The sequence below is a fragment of the Hemitrygon akajei genome, chromosome 11, assembly GCF_048418815.1.
Source record: "Hemitrygon akajei chromosome 11, sHemAka1.3, whole genome shotgun sequence".
NCBI classification, from domain to species: Eukaryota; Metazoa; Chordata; class Chondrichthyes; order Myliobatiformes; family Dasyatidae; genus Hemitrygon; species Hemitrygon akajei.
In genome coordinates, this window is record NC_133134.1 from 167,397,707 (window position 1) to 167,423,789 (window position 26,083).

The window sequence follows — 26,083 nt, forward strand, 5'->3', positions numbered from 1 at the left end:
ACCCTCCTTCCCCTTCCCCCCCACCTTTTCATTCTGGCGTCTCCCACCTCCTTTCCAATCCTAAAGAAGGGTTTTGGATCGAAACGTCGACTTTTTATTCATTTCCACGGATGCTACCTGACCTGTTGAGTTCCTCCAGCATTTTGTGTGCCTGTTGCTTCTACAGATTTTTCTTGTTTATAAATTACAGAGGGATCCGCCCCAAACAATCCCAGAACCTGCCTTTCGTTAGTTTTCTTCCTGTTTCCTGTTCGCAGTATTTGGCCATTTGCAGCTGATTAACAGGACGTTTCAACTCGTATTCAGTAGCTCAGACAGAGTCCGAGAAAGTGCCGCGAGTGAAAGCTACGACACTGCTCTCAGAGGTGAGTGAACATTCTTCCGCTATCACAAATCGACCTTGTCGAATTTCCTTTTGCAATGTCCTGTCCAAACTTGGTTTAAATTGGGACGGAAGTTTAAACTTTTAAGAGTATTTGACACACCCACGAAACACATTTATAAAAGCAATTCATCTAAGGAATCTGGATGTAAACTAGTTTTAAAAGTATGTTTTTTAAATGAGTCATTTATTAATATTTATTCAGGGCGTGCGCTTTTCCCTCAAAGACACTTCCCAGCACAACTGGCCTATTATCAATATCCTTGGAAAATCCTCTTATGGTTCAATAATAACAGCCAATCTTTTCCACCCGCATCTCCCAGCCGCCCACAATAGCCTGACCTTTTCAGTTGTTCGCAATTTCTCCCACCACCCCTTCTCTCTTTTTCCATTCTGGTGCCCTCCGTCTTCCCTTTCCCCCACGGTGCATACTCCTCTTTGTTTTTTTTCGCGTGTTGGGTGTTTGATGTTTTCTTGAATGGGTTCCAATGTGTTCCTTCGTTTTGTAGCCTGACCAATCTCAAGAGTTGTATTCTATATATATAACTTGACAGTGTTTGTTGAATCTTTGAATTCTCTCCTATCAGATTCCTTCTCCAGTCCTTTACCTCTTCCACCTATCACTTCCCAGTTTCTTTCTTCATCCCCCCTCCCCTCACCTGCCAGTTTATACTCCTTCCCTTCCTCCACCCACCTTAACCCCTTGCCTGATTTAACCCCTCACCTGCCAGCTCGTACTCCTTCACCTACCTCCACCCTCTTTATTGTGGCTTCTTCCCCCTTCCCATCCAATCCTGATGAAGGATCTTGGCCCAAAACATCGACTGTTTGTTCCTCTAGGATTTTTGTGTGTGTTGCTCTGGAATTCCAGCATCTGCAGAATTTCTTGTGGATATCACCTGTTTGTCCCTCTTTAGTAAAAAAAAAAATCCAATTGACCCATTGAATAAAAAAAAGTTGTGCGTGTGTGTGTACACACACCCTAATTCAACATACGATGTCATACACTCTTCCCTCCCATGTTAGATCATAGAACATTACAGCACAGTACAGGCTCTCCGGTTCACAATGTTGTGCTGACCTTTTAATCTACTCTGAGATCTAACCCTTCCCTCCAACATGGCCCCCCATTTTTCTATCTGCCATTTGCCTATCTAAGAATTTCTTAAATGCCCCTAACATATCTCCCTCTACAACCACCTTGGCAGGGTATTCCATGCACCCACCATTTTGGTTTTTTTTAAAAAGCCTACCTCAGGCATCCCCCCCCCCTTTACTTTCCTCCAATCTTCTTCAAATTATCCCCCCCCCCCCATTGGCCAGTTCCACCCTGGGAAGAAATCTCAAGTTATCCTCTTGTACACCTCTACCAAGTCACCTCCCATCTTTCACTTCCGAGAGAAAATCCCTAGTTTGTTCAACTTTTTTTTAACTATGTACTGTAACAGCAGTTATGGTCGAAATGACAATAAAAAGTGACATGACGTGACTTAACTTGACTTTTGTCACAAGACGTGCTCTGCATCCTTCCTATAAGGAGGCAACCAGAACTGAACACGATATTCCAAGTGTGGTCTGACTAGGGTTTTATAGAGCTGCAACATTACCTCACGGCTCTTGAACTCAATCCCCTGACTAATGAAGACCAATATACTATACATAATTCTAACCCCCCCCCCCCAACAACTTGCACGGCAACTTTGTAGCAGGTGTATTGAACTGCAGTACCCCATCTCCTGGGCAAGACCACTGATTGATTTAGAGAAACAGGCCCTTCCAGCCCTTTGAGTCACGCCACCCACCAACCCATCAATTTAGCCTTGGCCTAATCAGAAGACTATTTACAATGAATAATGAACTGATTAACTGCTATGTCTTTTGACTGTGGGAGGAACCAGAGCACCTAGATAAAACCTATTCGCCCACAGGAAGGAATGTAGAAACTTGCTTACGGAGGACGCCAGAATTTAAATCTGAACCTCCATGTTCAGAGCTGTAAGTCCTTTGCAATATGCTACTGCAGAGCCCTAAACTGAGTTTGGATTGAAGTCAAATCTAAATATTTACTTTGAACATTGGCTCTCTGCATCAAAAGGAAGATCGGAAATAGCTCATTATTTGTAATAGGAATTTGATCATCACCGGTGTGCAGTGAAGGGGGAAATGACCTAAACCCGCTTATCAGGAGCAACACACACAAAGTGCTGGAGGAACTCAGCAGGTCAGGCAGCATCTTTGGAAAAGAGTAAACAGTTGGTGTTTTAACCATAGAACATTACAGCACAGTACAGGCCCTCCATGTTGTGCTGACCCATATAATCCTTTAAAAAAAAAAGTACTAAACCCACACTACCCCATAACCCTCTATTTTTCTTTCATCCATGTGCCTGTCCAAGAGGCTCTTAAATACCCCTAATGTTTTAGCCTCCACCACCATCCCTGGCAAGTCATTCCAGGCACCCACAGCCCTCTGTGTGTAAAAAAAAAACCCAAAAAACTTACCCCTGATTTCTCCCCTAAACTTCCCTCCCTTAACTTTGTACATATGCCCTCTGGTGTTTGCTATTGGTGCCCTGGGAAACAGGTACTGACTATCCATCCTAGCTATGTCTCTCATAATCTTGTAGGCCTCTATCAAGTCCCCTCTCATTCTTCTACGCTCCAAAGAGAAAAGTCCCAGCTCTGCTAACCTTGCTTCATATGACTTGTTCTCCAAACCAGGCAACATCCTGGTAAATCTCCTCTGCACCCACTCCAAAGCTTCCACATCCTTCCTATAATGAGGTGACCAGAATTGAACACAATATCTAAGTGTGGTCTCACCAGAGATTTGTAGAGTTGCAACATGGCCTCTCTACTCTTAAACTCAATCCCCCTGTTAATGAAGCCTAGCATCCCATAGGCCTTCTTAGCTACCCTATCAACCTGCGCAGCGACCTTGAGGGGTGTATGGATTTGAACCCCAAGGTCCCTTTGTTCATCCACACTCTTAAGTAACTGACCATTAATCCTGTACTCAGCCTTCTGGTTTGTCCTTCCAAAATGTGTCACCTGACACTTATCCAGATTGTACTCCATACTTTTGGGCTGATTTCCTTCTTCAGGAGTGAAAGAAAAGATGGGGGTGGGGAGGGGGAGATGCCTGAATAAAAAGTTGGGGGGGGGGTGGAAGAGGCTAGCTGGAAGGTCATAGGTGAAGCCAGATGGATGGGAAAGGCCAAGGGCTGAAGAAGAATGAATCTGATGTGAGAAGAGAGTGACAATAGGAGAGAGGGAAGGAGGGTACCCAAGGGGAAATAATTGGCGGATGAGAAGAAGTAAAAGGTCAGAGTGGGGAATAGAGGGCGGGGGAGGGGCAATTTTGATCACCAGAGAAATCAATATTTACACCATCAGGTTGGAGGGTACCCAAAAGGTGTTGCTAATCCACCTTAAGGATGGCCTCATCAGAATGAGAATGGGAATTAAAATGTCTGGCCACTGGGAAGTCCTGCTGGTGGCAGATGGTGCTCCGCAACTTTCGCCATCTCCAGAGAACCCTACCACTAAACATATCTGTACCCCCACCCTCTGCTTTCTGCAGGGATCTCTCCCTCTGTGATTTCATTCGTCCCTCCCCACTCATTTCCCTGCAAGCAGCCTGTGCCGCACTGCCCACACACCTCCCTCACCTGCATTCAATGCCCCAATCCATCCTTCCAGGTGAGTCAGCACTTCACCTGCGAATATGCTGGTGTTGCCTTTTGTGTCGATGCTCCCAATACGGCCTCTACCTCGGTGAGATCTGTCGTAAATTGGGGGCTACTTCATTGAACACCTCTCCACCTCCCACCACAAGTGGGACTTCCCAGTGGCCAAGCATTTGAATTCCGATTTCCATTCCCATTCTGCCATGTCGGTCCAAGGGCTCCTCTTGTGCTCTCCAACCTGATGATACGAATATCGATTTCTCTTTCCAGTTAACAAAATTTCTGCTCTCCACTTCTATTCCCTGCTCTGATCTTTTATTTCTCACTTTCCCTCTGAGTCCCCTCCCCCTTCCCCTATTGTGCACTCTCCCCTCTTAACAGATTCTTTCTTCTCCAGCCCTTGAGCATTCCCTCCCACCTGGCTTCACCTATGAACTTCCAGCTAACCTCTTCCCCACCTCCCCACCCACCTTTTAATTCAGGCATCTTCCCTCTGCCCTCCCCTTTTCCCACAGTCCTTGGGAAGGGTCTTGGCCCAAAACATCAAATGTTTACTCTTTAACATAGATGCTGCCTGACCTGCTGAGTTCCTCCAGCATTTTGTGTGTGTTGCAGATTTTCTTGTGAATATTTCATCAGTCATGCAGTAGGTGGAAAATTACCTACTTTCCCTAAATTTGACTATAGATTTCCGGGAAGAAGAAAGTGTAAGTAAATTTGCCGTGACGTAGCAATGATTGTGTAAAAGTTGAGGTAAGACAGTAATAACCTGGGGCAGTTGTAGTCAAGTGAGACCCTCTGCTTACTACAGACGAGATACACTCTGTAGTGAGACTTTTCCAGAAAGGTCTTCCTAAAACATAATGTCCCTTTACACAATGGGGACAGGAGTGCCGGAGCCAGATGAGATAAGAGTAATGGAAGAATGTGATTGTCTTTACTAACTTCAAAATATCATTGTCTGTCCCTTCGAAGTTTCCACTGACTTTAACACCTCTATTATGAATGGTGATTGATCCTGCAAGTAAGGAACTCTGTAACTGACAAGCCAATTCTGTATAAGAATTGCAGTTTTCTTTTCAGACCTCAGAGCAGTATGGTGACAGGGGCCATGCTGTTGTCCTCGTGCACAAGTCAATTAAAAAGAATGTTTGAGTCGTAAGAGTGCGATTGTTCTGGGCCCAGTTATTCTACTTATTGTCAGCAATGACAGTTACTTCGACAGTTGTCAGAGCTGACAAATTAACTGTGTAGTTCATTTTTTGCTGTGGTGCAGAGGGATAAATATCATCCTTCCAAATCTCAGTCTGTGTTAGTGGCTGTCATTGTTATTCTTATTTGCATATTTTTTCATCTTTTGCATATTGGTTGTTTGTCAGTCTTTGTTAATATATAGTTTTATGTGTAGCTCCATCATGGGCACTAGCCTCCCTACCATTGAAGATGTCTTCAAAATGAGATGTCTTAAAAAGGCAACATCCATTATTAAGGACCCCAAACTCAAAAAGTTGTGAGTTCAAGTTTATTGTCATCTGACTGTACATACGTACATACAACCAAATGAAACAATGTTCCTCCGGACCACAGTGCACCCTCAAAACATGTATCTCACACAGCACATAGAATAAAACATTACCACAAATAAGTTAATAAAAATAATTCAAAATGCATGTGAAGTGTACGGCACAGGTTAACAGTACAGTGAACAGTAAACGGCTCACTGTCCTGTTGACCAGACCTCAGTGGTGGCAGGGTATTCATTAGTCTGGCAGCTTGGGGAAGAAGCTGTTACCCAGTCTGGCAGTACTAGCCCTGATGCTCCTGTACCTCCTTCCTGACGGTAGTGGGTCAGAGAGATTGTGGGACGAGCACTAGGGATCTCCAACAATGCTTCGTCTACAACGCTACCAGTAAGTGTCACAAATAGATGGAAGGAAGATCCTCTCAGCAGTCTTTACTATCTTCCTTAGGATGTTGCGATCTGATACCCTGCAGCTTCTGTACCACACGATGATGCTGCTGTAGAAATTCGTTAGATTGGGGCAGGAGAGCCTTGCATGCCTCAATCTCCTCAGAAAATGTGCCTTCTTAACTAATAAGGTAGTGTTGTGGGTCCGGGTTAGATCACCTGTTGTGTGCACACCAAGGAACTTTGTGTTCTTCACTCTCTTCACGGTAGAGCCATTGATATGCAATGGAGAGTGGTTGACCTACACCTTCCTGAAGTCCACAATCATCCTTTTTGTCTTGTCCACCTTGAGACTCAGGTTGTTGGTCTTGCATCCTTTGACAGGCCTCCCTTCCTCCTCTCTGTATGTTGACTCACCATTGTTGCCAAGGAGGTTAACCACTGTGGCAGACTCGATGGGGTTTGAGTAGGATCTGGAAGTGTGGTTGTGAGAGCGACGTGCCCTCTTTTCATTACTAACATCGAGGAGGAGGTACAGGAGCCTGAGGACATAAATCCAATATTTCAGTTTTTTTCCCCTCCATCCTGAGATTTCTGAATGGACAATGAACACAGCCTCACTATTGCTTTCTTTTTGCACTAATTATTTAATTTTGAACATATATTTCTTATTGTAATTTATAGTATATATTTATCTATTGCATTGTACTGCTACTGCAAAACAACAGATTTCACAACATATATCAGTGATAGCAAACCTGATTCAGATTCTGAGTTTTTCATAAAATTGTATTGTATTTTTTCCTGTAAGTGTCTGCAAGAAAATAAATCTCAGGGCAGTGTATGGTAACACATATTTACTTTGATAATAAATGTACTTGGACCAGGCATTTCCCCCAGGTGCTCTGATCTTTTCAACACTCCACATTCCCCAAGATGTGCCAGCAGGTTAACCGGGACTGGAATTGGTTTATTATTGTCACAGGAGAAGCTTGTCTTGCCAACTGCCCCTAATCTGTACCTTGCATGCTATACATGCAGATAATATCATCATATCAGCGCATTGAGGTTAGTATAAGGGGAAACTAACAAAATGCAGAACAAAGTGTTACAGTTACAGAAAGTTTAGTGCAGGCAGACAAGATGCAAGGCTGTAACAAGATTCAAGATTATTTGTAATGTGTACATCAAATTATAAAATGAAATGTACCCAGGAGGTAGATTGTGAGGTCAGGAGTCATTCAGTAGTCTAATAACTGTGAGATGGAAGCTGACCTTTGTGGTACGTGCTTTCAGGCTTTTATTCTTATTGATGATCGATGCAGCGGACCCCCATCACCCAGGATATACCCTTTTCTCATTGCTACCATCAGGGAGAAGGTACAGGGGCCTGAAGACACACACTCAGTGTTTCAGGAACAGCTTCTTCCCCTCCGCCATCAGATTTCTGAATGGACAATAACTCAAATAATTTTTTTCTTTTTTGCTCTCTTTTTGCAATAATTTAATTTGTTAAATATACATTTCTTTTGCTCATTATGTGCTGTGTTGGATGATGTACGTGTTTGTGGTCTTTCTATGACCATGATTGTACTTGGCAAATTTTTCTACAGAAGTGGTTTGCCATTGCCTCCTTCTGGGCAGTGTCTTTACAAAGACGGGTGACCCCAGCCATTATCAATACCCTTCAGAGATTGTCTGCCTGGTGTCAGTGGTCGCATGACCAGGATTTCTGATCTGCACCGGCTGCTCAGATGGCCATCCGCCACCTGCTCCCTTGGTTTTATGTGACCCTGATGGGGGCTAAGCAGGTGCTACATCTTGCCCAAGTGTAACTTGCAGGCTAATGGAGGAAGGAGTGCTTTACACCTCATTTGGTAGAGACGTATCTCCACCCAATATAAACAGTATATATTTTTATTGAAATATGTTGTTTTATTATGTATTGCACTATACTGCTCCAACAAGGCGCTCCTTCCCACTGCTAGCCTGAGGTTCACCCTTGGGCAAGGTGTAGTACCTGTTAGCCCCTGATCAGGGTCACATGAAGCCATGGGAGCAGGTGGTGGATGGTCGTATGAGCAGCTGGTGCAGATCACAAGTCCTAGTTATGCGACCTCTGATGCCAGGCAGACAGTCTCTGAAGAGTATTGATAATGGCTGGGGTCACCCGTCTTGTAAAGACACTGCCCAGGAGAAGGTAATGGCAAATCACTTCTGTAGAAAAATTTGCCAAGAACGATCATGGTCTAAGACCAGGATTGCTAATTTCATACAACATGGCGCATAATGATGATTACACTGTACTGCTGCCAAAAAAACTAATTTCAAGACATATGACATTAATATTCAACCTGATTTTTTTTGTTTCTGATCCCTGTGCATGATGGGGGAGGGGTGTTGGGGGGTAGAGAGAACATCAGACATTGTTGGTCTGAGAAAGTAGATGAGATTCTATTTGCCTGCTTTGAGTCAGTAGACTGGTCCACTGCCACCATCACAGACTTCGTCAACAAGTGTGCTGAGGACTGTGTGGCTATTATAAGTTACCCCGATGTAGTTGGGTGGAGATGAGTTGAAGTGTTGATAGGCATGTGAGAGAGAATAGGTTTACAGGGAGATGAGTGAGTCATTGGATCCATCAGACAATCTCAGATCTAATGTTGGACAGTGTGGTAGCATAGCGCTTTACAGAACCAGCGATCTTGTGATTAGAGTTCAATTCCCACTGCTGTCTGTACGGGTTTCCTCTGGGTGCTTCAGTTTGCTCCCACATTCCAAAGATGTACAGGTTAAGGTCGGTAAATGGGAGGCATGTTATGGAGACACTTGTGAGCTGCCCCCAGCAAGTCCTCAGACTGTGCTGGTCATTGATGCAAAATGACGCATTTCACTGTGTGTTTCAAAGTACATGACAAATAAAGCTAAACTTTTTGAATCTCTGTAAATGAACCACTAAACATCCTTTTACATTGAGATTCCTCCATAAGAGGAAGCATATGTTAGATATAAGAAGCAAGAAGTAGGAGGGGCTCATGAAAAATATAGGGTAGCCAGGAAGGAGCTAAAGAAAGGACTTAGGAGAGCTCGAAGGGGGCATGAGAAGGCCTTGGCATGTAGGATTAAGGAGAACCCTAAGGCATTCTATGCATATGTGAAGAACAGGAGGATGACCAGAACGAAGGTGGGACTGCTAAAGGATAAAGAGGGAAACGTGCCTGGAGGCAGAGGAGGTTGGGGAGGTCCTAAATGAATACTTTGCTTCAGTATTCACAAGTGAAAAGGATATTGATCAGGATGAGGTCGAAGTAGAGCGGGCCTGTGTGCTGGACAATGTGGAGATTAAGGAAGAAGTGCTGGATCTTCTTAAAAACATCAAGATTGATAAATCCCCAGGGCCGGATATGATACACACCAGGTTGTTGTGGGAATTGAGAGAAGAGATCGCTGGAGCATTAGCTATGATCTTTGAATCCTCTTTGGCTACAGGGGAAGTGCCGGAGGACTGGAGAATGGCAAATATAGTTCCCTTGTTTAGAAAAGGTGATAGGGAGAATCCTGGGAACTACAGACTGGTGAGTCTTGCGTCAGTGGTCTGCAAACTACCGGAAAGGATTCTTAAGGATAGGATCTACGAGCATTTGGAGAAGTACAGTCTAATCAGGGATAGTCAACATGGCTTTGTGAAGGGAAGGTCGTGCCTCATGAGCCTGATGGAGTTTTTTGAAGAGGTAACAAAAGAAATCGATGAGGGTAGGGCAATGGTCTACATGGACTTTAGCAAGGCATTTGACAAGGTCCCTCACGAGAGACTCATCCAGAAAGTCATGAGGCATGAGATAAGTGGAACCTTGGCTGTTTGGATAAAAAAAATTGGCTTAAAGGAAGAAAGCAGAGGGTAGTTATGGAAGGAAAGTATTCTGCCTGGAGGTCGGTGACTAGTGGAGTGCTGCAGGGATCTGTCCTGGGACCCCTACTATTTGTGATTTTTATAAATAACCTGGATGTAGAGGCGGAAGGATAGGTAAGTAAGTTTGCAGATTACATGAAGATGGAAGGAGTTGTGGATGGAGCTGCAGGTTGGTGAAAGTTACAAGAGGATATAGACAGGCTGCAGAGTTGGGCAGAAAAATGGCAGATGAAGTTCAATCTGGATAAGTGTGAGGTGATGCATTTTGGAAGGACAAACCAGAAGACTGAGTACAGGATTAATGGTCAGTTACTTAAGAGTGTGGATGAACAAAGGGACCTTGGGGTTCAAATCCATACATTCCTCAAGGTCGCTGCGCAGGTTGATAGGGTAGTTAAGAAGGCCTATGGGTTGCTAGGCTTCATTAACAGGGGGATTGTGTTCAAGAGTAGAGAGGTCATGTTGCAATCTACAAATCTCTGGTGAGACCGCACTTAGAGTATTGTGTTCAATTCTGGTCACCTCATTATAGGAAGGATGTGGAAGCTATAGAGAGGGTGCAGAGGAGATTTACCAGGATGTTGCCTGGTTTGGAGAACAAGTCATATGAAGCAAGGTTAGCAGAGCTGGTACTTTTCTCTTCGGAGCGTAGAAGAATGAGAGGGGACTTGATAGAGGTCTACAAGATTATGAGAGGCATAGATAGGGTGAATAGTCAGTACTGTTACGAACCCCGTAACTGGGTGTCTTACCAGCAAAGATAGAAGTGTCCGTTGGAGTCTGGTGATACTATTTTCAACAGTATTTATTAGTAAAAATACACAAAAATAATATCAATGCAAATATACAGATAATATACGTCATCAATACTAAACCTAAAAGTGCGGGTATAATAATAATCAATAAGAAATAAGCTCTATCGTTGTCTAGGGGATAATGAATTGTCAGATGGAAATATAAAGTTCAGTTCAGTTCATGCAGGCTGCGGTAGTTGTTGGTTGCGGTGTTTCAATTGTTGGGGGGTGGAGAGAGAGAGAAGTAACAGCTATTGACTTGCCAACTTTCCTTTATGATCTTGATCCGTCGATGCGTTGTTGTTGTGGCCATTCACATATGACCCCTCCGTCCTTTAGCTAGACTGTTCCATGGTGGACTCGTCACCCAGGCAAGGGTGGACACACACACAAGCCCCCACCGGTCTCGTAGCATCTCTCCTGATGCGTCTGAGGGGTGTTGCCCCAGACCCTACTTTTATCCCCACTCACGGGGTCTCAGGTGTCAATCAGGTTGGGATGATGCAACCCATCAAACCAGCCCACTCTGGTTGCCCCCTGAGGGGTTTCAATGAATAGAACAGTACTCAATAAACAATCCTTCTCCAAGAGACAATAGCAGTAATCAGTGGTTCCGTTCCGCTTTTGTTAGGAGGAGACATTCCACTTTGTGTATCTCTGAGTTGTCTCTCTCTCATTAACTGACATGAGCTGTTTATCAATAACAACTGTCTTGGCAGCTTTCCTGTGTCTCTCTCATCTCCCTTGATAACAGCATTGGAATAGTAGCGATTTGCGATTCTCCAAAAGGGGGGGCATTGGCGATTCTGTACCCTTCTGCCTATCAGAGTTGTTCATCATTCGTAACAGTACCTGTTTCCCAGGGCACCAATAGCAAACACCAAAGGGCATATGTACAAAATTAAGGGAGGGAAGTTTAGGAGAGACATCAGGGGTAAGTTTTTTTACACAGAGGGTTGTGAGTGCCTGGAATGACTTGCCAGGGATGGTGGTGGAGGCTAAAACATTAGGGGTATTTAAGAGCCTCTTGGACAGGCACACGGATGAAAGAAAAAGAGGGCTATGGGGTAGTGTGGGTTTAGTACTTTTTTTAAAGGATTATATGGGTTGGCACAACATGGAGGGATGAAGGGCCTGTGCTGTGCTGTAGTGTTCTATGGTTCATCCTCTGCATATTCCCCAGTAGGGAGACTGTAGGATACTGTGTGGAGCAGTGGTCTCCATGTACAGGTGAGGAATACTGAGGTCACAGGGTGTAACAAAACCACACTGGGGAGGTAATTAAAATACATTTCAGTGTTGATCATATTGACGAGTTCAAAAGCAGGCTTGGATACACACCTTGGCTTCGGGGTAGAGGGAGGAGTGCACTTAACCTGTTCCAGAGAGGAAGTGATTGAAAATCAAGTTCCACCTAATCATTTGTGCTCAGTAAAAGAGGGATGTTTGGCAAAGTAAATTTATTATCAAAGTACATACGTATTACCATAGACAACCCTGAAATTAATTTTCTTTCAGTAAAATAAAGAAATACAATAGAATTTAAAAAGGTTGTACATAAATGAAGACCGACAACCAATGTAAAAAAGACAATGTGCAAATAGAGAAAGGACAATACTGAGAACATGAGCTGCAAAGTCTACATTCAGTGACCACTTTATTAGGTACACCTGTTCATTAATGCCGATATCAAATCAGCCAATCATGGCAGCAACTCAATGAATAAAAACGTGCAGACGTGGTCTCAAGAGGTTCAGTTGTTGTTCAGACCAAGCAGCAGAATGGGGAAGAAATGTGATCTAAGTGACTTTGATTGTGGAATGATTGTTGGTGCCAGACGGAGTGGTTTGAGTATCTCAGAAACTGGTGATCTCCTGGGATTTTCACTCACAACGGTCTCTAGAGTTTACAGAGAATGGTGTGGAAAAACAAAACTGAATGCAGTAAGTGGCAGGGTGAAAATGCCTTGTTAATGAGAGAGGTCAGAGAAGAACGGCCAGACTGGTTCAAGCTGACAGGAAGGTGACAGTACAACAGTGGTGTGCAGAAGAGCATCTCTAAATGCACAACACATCAAACCTAATGGTTAGAGGATAATAACTGTTTCTGAACAAGGTGTGGGACCTAAAGCTTCTGTACTTCCTGCCCGTCTGTAGTAGTGAGACCTTGATGATGGCTGCTACTGTCTTGTGACAGCACTCCATGTAAATGTGCTCATTGGTGGGGAGGGCTTTGCCTGTGATGGACTGTGCTGCATCCACCAGTCTCTGTAGGCTTTTCTGTTCTTGGGCATTGGTGCTTCCACACCAGACTGTGATTCAATCAGTCGACTACTCTCTGCTGTGCATCTATAGACTGAACAACCATCCACTCATGATTCATTCTTGCCTCAAACCCATTTCAGAATCAGAATCTGGTTTTTATGTATTTAGAAGTCTGATGGTGGAGAGGAAGAAGCTGCTCCTTAAACGTTTCACCTTTCCTCCACAGCCCTTTGAAAACCTTGTTATTGCTGTCGAGGGGGGTAATCTTATAGGCTACAGAATGAAATGGATGAGCTGGTAAATCGGGCAGAGCAACAGAAGACACAATCTAATCCTGATAACTGTGAGATGAAGCATTTTGGGGAGCACACCCTGAATGGTCAGGCCTAGGGTGTACTGAGGACAAAAAGGATCGCAGTGTACCAGTCCAAGGACCCCTGAAGGTTACAGTGTTAGACAAGGTGGTGACAGAGCAGACCGAATGTTCTCTGGATGCAACATAACAGCAAGGTCTCAGTACCACTTCACAGAACATTAGGCAGAAGCAAAGCTGGAATAATGTGTGCTGTTCTGACCATCACCTCTTGGGAAGGAAATGAAGGCAGCGGATAGGGTGTGGAGGAGATTCTCCAGGATGATACAGGGTAGAATGTGTCAGTTATGGGGAGAGATTGGATAGGCTGGGCCTGTTTTCCTTACAGAAAAGCTGGCTGAGTGGGACACACACAGACTAATGCTAGAGGAACTCAGCAGCTCAGGCTGAATCTCTCGAGAGGAATTTTTAGGCTGAAACCATTCAGCAGGACTGGATTGGAAGTGGGAATCAGCCAGAATAAGAAGGTGAAGGGGAGAGGAAGGAGTCCAATCTGGCAGGTGATAGGTGAGGAGGAAGGTGGGTGGATGGAAGAGATGAGGTGAAGTGAGAAGCTGTGAGGTGATGAGCAGAAACAATAAAGGGCTGAAGCAGAAGGAATCTGATGTGAGAGGAAAGTGGACCATGGGAAAAAGGGAAGGAGGAGGGGCACCAGAGGGAGGTGATGGGCAGGTGAGAAGAGAAGGGGTGAGTGGGAAACCAGAATGGGGAATGGAAAAGGAGGGAAGGGGGAAGGATCCAAAGTCCAGATAAAGGGACTCAGCCCAAAACATCAACTGATCACTCCTCTCCATAGGTGCTGCCTGACCTGCTGAGTTCCTCCAGCATTTTGTGTGTGTTGCTCTGGATTTCCAGCATCTACAGAATCCCTTGTGCCTTTTTAAATGACCAGCTGTCATCCTGTAGATCACAGCTCTCCCAGTTCTCCAGGTTTATTATCACTGACACGTCATGAAATTTGTAGTTTTGCGGCAGCAATATGAAGAAATACATAAAAACAATTACTATATGTTACAATATGAAGTATGTAACTGTAACTATGGTATATGGATCTGTAGTTGATGACTCTGTCCACTTTTACCTACAGGTTGGGACCACAAGATGGCTCTGTATCCATCACTAGAGGACCTCAAGGTCTCCAAAATAATGCAGGTCAGTGCAGACAACGTTTGTGTTATTGTGAAATTGAGTTGTTCAAGGCCAATCCTTAGAATGGTAGCTATGATAAACTAACTTGTCAGCAAGGGCTCTGAGTGGGTGAGTTCCACATATGAAATTGTGGATTCTGGTTAAATGGGACACATTGGGCCAAGTTCATTTTGGTCCAATTAAGTGTCTGTCCCAATTAGCCGAAGTTTCATGGAAATAATTTAAAGGGTATAAGAAAGATGAGCTACCATTTAAATACAATAAATACACAATTCATTACTCTATTAAATGAAATACAGAACAAATTAGAACTCTATCAATACCACAACAATACTATAAAACCGTGTATTCGTTCCTAATAGTTATTGGTGGAGGAATTCATCCAGTGTATGCTGCCTTGTTCTTTTGATTGACTGTAAATGAACAAAATCAGTGCAGTCACATCATGTAGGTAATGGACTGCCTTCATAAAATGCTAACAATGATTGCATCTTCCAAATCTTCATTTTCATTATAACATTAAAGATGATGGTCAATACCTTCATTCTTCATAGTTCTTAATTTGTTGAACTGGTGAAATTGTTTCATTTTTACTCTTGGCCATTTCTCCAAGCCTGAATGCTTGAAACCACAGTGAGCAAAACAGTGCTGAATTGTCTTCATGTTTACTTCTCACCAACTATCAGTAACAAAATCACTGCTTTTGAACAGAAGTACACACATCTGATGATATTTAAAGAATGTCTGTTCTAAGCAGTGTATTGTCTAACTACAAGTGCATGTGACTAACACTAGTTAGAAACTGTTCAGCAACCGCTTCCTGTCCCAAATAAGGAAAGGGAATCCTGGCTATTTTCCCAATTAGTTTTTCTTTTTTGGGAGGTGTCCCACTGCGCTGATGAACCAATGGTCCAATTAACTGGAATCCACTATATATTTGAAGTATTATACGTGGATGCATCACAGCCACAAGAAATTGCTATATTGAGAGCACAACTCATGAAAACCAGTCTTCTCTCTGTTTACACTTCCCATACTGTGCCACAACACAAACTTAGCAACCATATTAACAAAATATAAAATAGCCCTAATAGTCCATAAAAAACCTAAAATATTAATGGTCCCCTGAAGGATAGCAAGGGTAACCCATGAAATAACATCTTTGTGCATCTTTTTAATGCAGAGGAAGTCTAACATTATTTAATTTTCCAAAAACCTGGAATCTCTCACACCAATACTAAAGCCGTAAACTTAAAATACATAGAAAATGACAGAAACAAAATGGGAACCAGAATGAGGCAACTTGTCATTTAAACAAAAGCTGGAGTGGGAATGAGTTGGGGGAGATTTTATTCCTGCATTTGGATGACGCTGGCTGTTTGTTGTACATGCAACACTGACCTTTTTAAAATTTAATTTCCTCAGGATCAGTCCACTATTTTGGCCAACCAGGCCTCGCCCGCCATCGAAGCCAAAGCCTTGCACGATGGAGATGGTGAGTTCCAGATACCTGTCTACACACTGCCACCTCCTTTTGGCGTCCACGCAACCCCACTACCTCAAGCAGTCTTCAAGATTCAGCTTCTCATTGGCGAACCAGACCCTGGTTCGACCACAGCGTCTGCACCTTCACCATTGACTTTGGCCTCCCCCGTGTGTCTGTAACTCCTCCAGCCTCTGTGCACCACTCAGTCCGTGTGGTAGTGCTGACAATTCAGAACGCTGAGAGAGTGCTGGCTGCAAAGTGAGGGCGGAAGCGGATAAGCATGGAGAATCAGCTGGGCCACCTCTTCCCTCCACTCTCCATGTTGTCACTTGTTTAGGAAGTAGAGGTCAGGAATCGCTCTTGGTAGAAAATGGACATTTTGTATGTCACTAATCAGCCATGGAATCATTAGCAAACAAAAACCGGTACGGTAGCTGCTGCAAATCACAAAGAAAAACAGGAAATGCTGGAAATAACAAGTTAGGCAGCAGCTGTGCAGAGAGAAGCAGAACTGAAGGGGGGGGGGGGGGTTAAGTTGCAGGGTGGTGGCTCAAGATGGAGGAGCTGGTCAGAATCAAACTCTTGAGGAGTTACTCAGAGTATAACTCTATAACATGGGGAAAACTGGACAAACACAAGAGATTCTGCAGATGTTGGAAACCCAGTACAACACACACAAAATGCTGGAGCAACTCAGCAGGTCAGGGAGCATCTAGGGAAATAAATGAACAGTCGATGTTTCAGGCTGAGACCTTTCATCAGGACTGGAAAGGAAGGGGGAAGATGCCACAATAAGAATGTGGGGTGGGGGGGGGGGAAGGGAGTTGAAGTAAGAAGCTGGGACAGGTGGAAAAGAGGACTGAGAAAAGGAATCTGATAGGAGAGGAGAGTGGGCCATGGGAGAAAGGGAAGGAAGAGGGGCACCAGGGGAGGTGATGGGCAGCTGAGGAGAAGCGATAAGAGGCAGAATGAGGAATGAAGAAGAGGAAAGGGGATGGGGGAAAATGCCGCATGCTGAATGTTGGAGAAATCAATGTTCGCGCCATTGGGCTGGAGGCTACCTAGATGGAATATGAGGTGTTGCTCCTCCACTCGAAAGTGGCCTCATCATGGCAGAAGCAATGGCTATAGACTGACATGTCAGAACAGGAATGGGGATAGGAATTAAAATGGTTGGCCACCAGGAAATCTTGATTTTTGTGGATGGATTGGATGGCTGAGTTTATATTTCATGGAGGAGTGGTGGACGGGAGTGGTGGTTTAAGTGTGAAGGTTATGGGGAGTAGGGTTGGTTGAGGGACTAGTGTAGGAACTTTGTAGTTCTGTTTTCATTAGTAGAAGGGTCAAAAGCCAGGCAGCAGACAACACTTCACAGTGACAAGGAGCACTGATTCTCATTGCTAACATTCTCCACAACAGGGTCAGAGCTTCTGACTGGTGTTTCTCCTCCTCCTTCAGGTCTGTACCCAGATCTCCAGGAACTGGGCAGCTACATGGGCCTCGATCTGAGCAGTGAGAAGCTGCAGCAAGACTTCTCCCTGGTGCCTGTCTCCGAGTCTGGGGTAAGCATCTGATAGGGCTGGGGCAGTCGAGTGAACTCACCGAACATAGAACAGTAAAGCACAGGAACAGGCCCTCAGCCCATCGTGATATACACAATGTCTGTATCCCTCCATTTCCTGCATGTTCATGTGCATACCTAAGAGCCTCTTGAAAACCTCTATCCTATTCAATTTTCAATGCATGCCTTCTGCTATTAGATGTTCCAGTTTTGGGGAAAAGTTATTAATTCTGTACTCAATGTTTCTCATAATCTTAAAAAGACTCTTATTAGATCTTTCCGCAGCCTTCACCACTCCACAAGAAACAACCCATTTGCCATCCTCTCCTTATAGCTCATGCCCTCTAATCCAGGCAGCAACCTGATGAATCTCTTCAGCACCCTCCCAAAGCCTCTACCATAAGACATAGGAGCAGAATTAGGCCATTGAGTCCACTGCCATTTCATCATGGCTGATCCCATACTTCATTCAACCCCATACACCTACCCTCTCACCATATCCCTTGTTACCCCGACCAATCAGGAATCTATTAACTTCCACTTCAAATATACTCACAGACATGGCCTCAACCACAGTCTGTGGAAGAGCATTCCACAGATTCACCACTCTCTGGCTAAAAAAAAAATCCTCCTTCCTTCTGTTCTGAAAGTCACCCCTCAATTTTGAGGTTGTGCCCTCTAGTTCTGGATACCTCCACCAGAGGAAATATCTTTTCCACATCCACCTTATCTAGTCCTTTCAACATTCAATAGGTTTCAATGAGATGCTTCTAAGTTCTAAGGAGTACAGGCCCAAAGTTACCGAAAGCTCCTCGTGTGTTAACCCCTTCATACCCAGAATCACCCTCATAAAGCTCCTCTGGACTCTCTCCAACGATAATACATCCTTTCTATAAAGGATGGCCAGAATTGAATGCAAAATTCCAGTTATGGCCTAACTAAAGTTTTATAAAGCTGCAATATACACTCTGTGGCCACTTTGTTAGGTACACGAGTACACCTGCTCAATGCAAATATCTGATCAGCCAATAATGTGGCAGTAACTCAATGCATAAAAGCATGCAGATGTGGTCAAGATGCTGAGTTGTTCAGACCAAACATCAGAAATGTGGAAGAAATGTGATCTAAGTGACTTTGACTGTGAATGCTTGTTGGTGCCAGACAGGGTGGCTTGAGTATCTCAGAAACTGCTGAATCTGGGATTTTCACACACAGCAGTCTCTAGAGTTCAAAGAGAATGGCGCAATCAAAAAACATCCAGTGAGTGGCAGTTCTGAGGATGAAAACACCTTGTTAATGAGAGAGGTCAGAGGAGAATGGCCAGACTGGTTCAAACTGACAGGAAGGCGACAGTAACTCAAATAACCACATAATACAACAGTGGTGTGCAGAAGAGCATCTCTGAGTGAATAACAGTCAAGCCTTTATTACTTATAAACCTATTTATTGCTTATTTACTTATCATTATTTATTTATTTATTTATTTATTTGCAGTTTGTTGACTTTTGCACACTGGTTGAACGCCCAAGTTGGTGTGGCCTTTTATTGATTCTATTATTGATTTATTGATATTGCCTGCAAGGAAATGAATCTCAGGGTTATATACGGTGCCATATACAGTATATACTTTGATAATAAATTTACTTTGAACCTTTAAGTGGACAAGTTGCAGCAGCAGAACACCATGGACGTACACTCAGTGGCCACTTTATTACATAAAATTAATAAAGTTGTCACTGAGTTTAACTTCCCAACTCCTGAACTCAGTGCTTTGACTAATAAAAGGCAAGTGTACCATATGCTTTTTGTCCCACCCTGTCAACCTGTGCAGTCACTCTCAGGGAGATATGGAGTTCAAAGATCCAAAGTACATTTATTATCAAAGTATATGTACAATCCAGAGATTCATCCTCCCACAGGCAGCCACAAAGCAAACAGCATGGAATCTGTTCAAAGCAACCATCAAACACCCAGAATGTGAAAAGAACAAATCACACAAACAGCAGAAAGTGAACAAATAACACACAGAATATCTGTAGAGGCCTTGAAATGGTCTAGGAGTGTTCAGTTTAGTTCACTGACTGCAGGCCTCAGAGTCAGCCTGCACAAAAACAGCAAAAAGTAACCAGAAACACACTTAATATGAACCACAGAGTAAAATCAAGTCCACAGCCAGGAGCTGCACCAATCAAACCTTGCAGCTTGAGGAAGACTCCTGCACCTTCCTTGAGAGAGGGAGACCAGTCAAACACAGGCAGATAGCACTGAGTACCTGCTCGCCTCCCACTCTTGTCCTCATCGATTTCAATCTCGCTCGACACTTTAATCGGTGAGGAGTGATGGACCCGATCATGGGTTCGCGCTCTGCTTCTAGACCACACGCTCGGCTCTCAACCTCACTGAATTTCCCTGGAGACAGGAAAAAGGCTAATTCACTCAGTCGGCCCAAAAACACAGCATCGAAGTGTACATTACAGGCTCCAATCGCACAGTTTAGTACTAGAAGCATATTTAATAGTAGTAGTTTTGTGAATCGTCTGCAGGATATCGCCGGTAGTCACTGGCGCCATGTTGTTAAAGGGTTTAAGGAGTTCTTCCAGTGACCATGTGGGTTTCCTCTGGTTTCCTCCCACATTCCGAAGATGTACAGGTTAGGGTTAGTAAGTTGTGAGCATGCTATGGTGGCGCTAGATGCACAGCAACTCATGCAGTCTGCCCCCAGCATATCCTTGGACAGTGTGGTCAATGTATTTCACTGTATGTTTCAAAGTGACAAATAAAGCTGATCTTCAAAGTGAATTACTAGCAGAGTATATACATATGTCATCATATACAACCTTGAGGTTCATTTTCTTGTGGGCATTCACATAAATAAACCAAAGAAAATAATAACAAAAAGTAAATAAGCAATAAAGGTCGCCAACATGAGATGAAATGGGAGATTACATCTACAACATATTTTGTTTCTCTCTGCTGCAGGTTGCCGGCGGTCAGCCTTCTCTGGGTAACATGGTGGCCCCAGTGTCAGGAAACAGCCTGGGGTTTCACCGGGCTGAGATTAAACCTGGTGTCCGTGAAGTGATCCTCTGTAAGGACCAGGATGGAAAGGTTGGGCTTCGTCTCCGCTCGATCGACAGGGTAAGTAGCCTTGTCCCAAATGGACTTCAATGTCACATCACACGTGACTCACCAACATAAACAATAGAAAAATACAACAACAATACAAGCCCTTTGGCCCACAATCTTCTGCAGGCTTTTCAACCAACTCTGAAGATCTGTTTCTGATTTCTACACCTTAAAATTGGACCTTCTCTCCTGTTCCTAGTAACTACCATCTTCTGAGAGTTTACTTCATGATTCCCGCCAGAATCCGATTTATTATCACTGACATGTCATGAGATTTGTTATTTTGTGCTATAGTACGGTGCAATACATAAAGTATAAGTTATGTGCCATATTGTATGACATGGGTGATCAAGGTCTTTCCATGACAATGATTGTGCTTGGCAAATTTTTCAACAGAAATGATTTGCTAATGCCTTCTTCTGGGCAGTGTCTTCACAAATTGAGTGACTCCAGCCATTATCAATACTTTTCAGAGATTGTCTCCCTGGCATCAGTGGTCACATAACCAGAGAGCAACATAGTGAGGTAGTGTTCGTGAGTTCATGGGCGATTCATAAATCTGATGGTGGAGGAGAAGAAGCTGTTCCTAAAATGTTGATTAAGCATCTTCAGGCTCCTGTACCTCCTCCCTGATGGTAGCAATGAGAAGAGTACTGGGTGATGAGGGTCCTTAATGAAGGATGCTGCATTCTTGAAGCAACTGCTTCTGAAGATGTCCTCGATAATGGAGAGGCTAGTGCCTATGATGGAGCTGGCGGAGTTTACTACCTTCTGCAGCCTTTTCTGATCCTGGGCATTTGCTTCCATACCAGATGGTGATGCAACCAGTCAGAATGCTTGTCACGGTAAAACCGTAGAAATTTGCTGGAGTTTTTGGTGAGATAACAAATGTCAAAAAAAAAGGATCTAGTATCTTCCCACATATATGACGAATAAACTCTTCTTGGGCTTCCAGACAGGTTGATTATAACCGATGTTTTGATGATAAACTCCACTATCTTCATCAGACATGCCCAGGCATCATCCCTAAGTCAGTCATCGAAACATCAGTTATAATTGATAACTGTACTGGGCTAGAAATCTGAGAAGAGTTTATACCAAATGTCCTTAAACTCTAATGAAATATAGAACATAGAACAATACAGCACATTACAGGCCCTTTGGCCCACAATGTTGTGCCGACCCTTAAACCCTGCCTCCCATATAACCCTCCACCTTAAATTCCTCCATATACCTGTCTAGTAGTCTCTTAAATTTCACTAGTGTATCTGCCTCCACCACTGACTCAGGCAGTGTATTCCACACACCAACCACTCTTTGAATGAAAAAGCTTCCTCTAATATCCCCCTTGAACTTCCTTCCCCTTACCTTAAAGCCATGTCCTCTTGTATTGAGCAGTGGTGCCCTGGGGAGGAGGTGCTGGCTGTCCACTCTATCTATTCCTCTTAATATCTTGTATACCTCTATCATGTCTTGTCTCATCCTCCTCCTCTCCAAACAGTAAAGCCCTAGCTCCCTTGTTCTCTGATCATAATGCATACTCTCTAAACCAAGTAGCATCCTGGTAAATCTCCTCTGTACCCTTTCCAATGCCTCCACATTCTTCCTATAGTGAGGGGACCAGAACTGGACACAGTACTCCAAGTGTGGCCTAACCAGAGTTTTATAGAGCTGCATCATTACCCCGCAACTCTTAAACTCTATCCCTCGGTTTATGAAAGCCATCACTCCATAAGCTTTCTTAACTACCCCATCTACCTGTGAGGCAACTTTAAGGGATCTGTGGACGTACCCCCAGATCCCTCTGCTCCTCCACACTCCCAAGTACCCTGCCATTTACTTTGTACTCCGCCTTGGAGTTTGTCCTTCCAAAGTGTATCACCTCACACTACTCTGGGTTGAACACCATCTGCCACTTCTCAGCCCACTTCTGCATCCTATCAATGTCTCTCTGCAATTTTCAACAATCCTCTACACTATCCACAACACCATCAAACTTCGTGTCGTCTGCAAACTTGCCAACCCACCCTTCTACCCCCACATCCAGGTCGTTAATAAAAATCACAAAAAGTAGAGGTCCCAGAACTGATCCTTGTGGGACACCATTAGTCACAACCCTCCAATCCGAATGTACTCCCTCCATCACGACACTCTGCTTTCTGCAGGCAAGCCAATTCTGAATCCACCTGGCCAAACTTCCCTGGATCCTATGCCTTCTGATTTTCTGAATAAGCCTACTGTGTGGTACTTTGTCAAATGCCTTACTAAAATCCATGTAGATCACATCCACTGCTCTACCCTCATCTATATGCCTGGTCATCTCCTCAAATAACTCTATCAGGCTTGTTAGACACGATCTGCCCTTCACAAAGCCATGCTGACTGTCCCTGATCAGACCATGATTCTCTAAATGCCCATGGATTCTATCTCTAAGAATCTTTTCCAACAGCTTTCCCATCACAGACGTAAGGCTCACTGGTTTGTAATTACCTAGACTATCCCTACTACCTTTTTTGAACAAGGAAACATTTGCCTCCCTCCAATCCTCTGGTACCATTCCTGTGGACAACGAGGACATAAAGATCCTAGCCAGAGGCTCAGCAATCTCTTCCCTCGCCTTGTGGAGCAGCCTGGGAAATATTCCGTCAGGCCCTGGGGACTTATCAGTCCTAATGTATTTTAACAACTCCAACACCTCTTCTCCCTTAATATCAACATGCTCTAGAACATCAACCTCACTCATATTGTCCTCACCGTCATCAAGTTCCCTCTCATTGGTGAATACTGAAGAGAAGTATTCATTAAGGACCTCGCTCACTTCCACAGCCTCCAGGCACATCTTCCCACTTTTATCTCTAATCGGTCCAATCTTCACACCTGTCAACATTTTGTTCTTCATATAATTGAAGAATGCCTTGGGGTTTTCCTTTACCCTACTCACCGAGGCCTTCTCATGCCCCTTTCTTGTTACCCTATATTCCTCAATAGACCCATCTAATCCTTGCTTCCTAAACCTCATGTATGCTGCCTTCTTCCATCTGACTAGATTCTCCACCTTATTTGTCACCCATGGTTCCTTCACCCTACCATTCTTTATCTTCCTCACCAGGACAAATGTATCCCTAACATCCTGCAAGAGATCCCTAAACATCAACCACATGTCCATAGTCCATCATCCCAATTCACACCCGCAAGTTCTAGCCTTATAGCCTCATAATTTGCCCTTCTGCAATTAAGAATTTTCCTGTCCTCTCTGATTCTATCCTTTTCCATGATAATGTTAAAAGCCAGAGAGCGGTGGTCACTGTCTAGTATGGCATTTCCCCTAGTCGGCCTGTCAACGTACTGTGACAGGAATCCATTCTGGATGCACTTAACAAACTCTGCCCCGTCTAAACCATTGGAACTAATCAGGTGCCAACCAATATTAGGGAAGTTAAAGTCACCCATGGTAACAATCCTGTCATTTTAGCACTTTTCCAAAATCTGCCTCCCAATCTGCTCCTCGGTATCTCTGCTGCTACCAGGGAGCCTATAGAATACCCCCAGTAGAGTAACTGCTTCCTTCCAGTTCCTGACTTCTACCCATACTGACTCAAAAGCGAACCCTGCTACATTACCCACTGGCATCTCTTCTTATTGATGTCATCAATATATTGGGCCCAGGATAGATCTTCAGAGATCAAGCACCTTTGCTCTGTCCACAGCCAGGATGTCCCACATTCGAATTGACTTCACATTCCCATGGTGACATGTCTGTCCACACATCTCCTCCAAAACCACATTGAATCCAGGTTCAGACTGGAGCAGCAGCACCTAATATTCTATCTTGGTAGTCTCCAACCTAACGGCATCAACACAATTTCTCTTCCAGTAACCATTTTCCTCAGTCCCCTCCCCCCCCCCCCCCCACATGCCCCAAACAACATTGGTTTTCCCTTATCCCTGTGGCTCCATTATCCTATCTCTTTCCCGTCCTTCACCCTCAGGACCTACCTATCACCTACAACCTTCCTCCCTCTGGTTCACCACCTCCTTTCCCTTTTTCCATTATCTACTCTCCTCTTGTATCCGATTCCTTCTTCAGCTCTTTGCCTTTCCCAGGTTTTCACATTATTCTCTCCCCACACACCAACCTAGATTCACAAATTCCATAAACCCCAAGAGGTTCTGGAGATGATGGAAACCTTGAGCAGCACACAAAGAAAGCTGAGTCTGAGAACACCATGGTAGAAGCTGTCTTCAAGCCTGCTGGTACATGATTTCAGGCTGGACTAATGCACAAAATACTGGAGGCACACAACAGGTCAGGCAGCATCTATGGGGGGGGGGGGGGGGGGGAATAGTTCACAAACTGCTGGTGATTCCCTTAATATCCTGGCTGGTATTTACCTTAACTAGCGGGTACGGGGTGGTTCCCTGTGTAAAACTGTCAGCTGGGACGGGATGGCTCCCTGTGTAAAACTGTCAGCTGGGACGGGACGGTTCCCTGTACAAAACTGTCAGCTGGGACGGGGCGGCTCCCTGTACAAAACTGTCAGCTGGGACGGGGCGGTTCCCTGTGTAAAACTGTCAGCTGGGACGGGACGGCTCCCTGTGTAAAACTGTCAGCTGGGACGGGGCGGTTCCCTGTGTAAAACTGTCAGCTGGGACGGGACGGCTCCCTGTACAAAACTGTCAGCTGGGACGGGACGGCTCCCTGTGTAAAACTGTCAGCTGGGACGGGGCGGTTCCCTGTAGAACACTCCCATCATACTGACTACTTTAGTAATCTTTCACTGAAATGTAAACTCCTAATAAGAAGTTGTTTAAAGTAGAAAAGCTATTCTCTTTGACTATTACCTATTCGCTCTTCTCTTCCAGGGAATTTTTGTCCAGCTGGTGCAAGCTAATTCTCCCGCCTCGCTCGTGGGCCTGCGCTTCGGGGACCAGATCTTGCAGCTGGATGGGAACACGTGCGCAGGCTGGAGCACCGACAAAGCTCACAAGGCCCTGAAAAAGGCACCTCAGGACAAGATCTCTCTCATCGTTCGTGACCGGTGAGGATCTGCTCATGGTTGCACTGTTGAGGCTGAGGGACATCCCCTTTGCAAGTCTTATATAATGGTCTAAAAGAATTAACTCTTAATAGATGGAACGCAGAGCTGGGCTTAGAGGTGGATGATGGAGTTCATCCTGGAACTCCATCTACCGTATCTCTGCCTTGCTTTGTCTGAGGTGAAGTGATTCACTTTGGAAGGTCAAATTTGAAGATGGAGTACAGGGTTAATGGCAGGATTCTTTGTGTGGGTGAAGAGAGGGATCTCTCTTAAATTCCTTAAAGTTGCTGCACATGCTGATAGGTTTAAGGTGTACAGTCTGTTGCCCTTCATTATTCAGTGGATTGAGTTCAAGAGCCAAAAGGTAATGTTGCAGCTCTATAAACAATAGTTAAACCACA

General features: G+C 44.3%; 1 protein-coding gene across 2 annotated transcripts in view; it reads left to right on the forward strand.

Moving 5' to 3' along the window:
* Positions 1–206: 206 nt before the first annotated feature.
* LOC140736256 (syntenin-1-like) overlaps positions 207–26,083 on the forward strand; it is a 32,788-nt gene continuing 6,911 nt past the window's right edge. Inside the window, exons 1-6 of one of the 2 annotated variants that reach the window (XM_073062194.1) lie at positions 207–365; positions 14,409–14,473; positions 15,896–15,965; positions 17,376–17,518; positions 20,497–20,655; positions 25,507–25,682. In XM_073062194.1, the coding sequence (XP_072918295.1) occupies positions 14,423–14,473; positions 15,896–15,965; positions 17,376–17,518; positions 20,497–20,655; positions 25,507–25,682 (599 nt within the window). In that variant the 5' untranslated portion in view covers positions 207–365; positions 14,409–14,422. The remainder of the gene's footprint in view (positions 366–14,408; positions 14,474–15,895; positions 15,966–17,375; positions 17,519–20,496; positions 20,656–25,506; positions 25,683–26,083) is intronic. The other variant, XM_073062195.1, reaches the window with a different exon arrangement.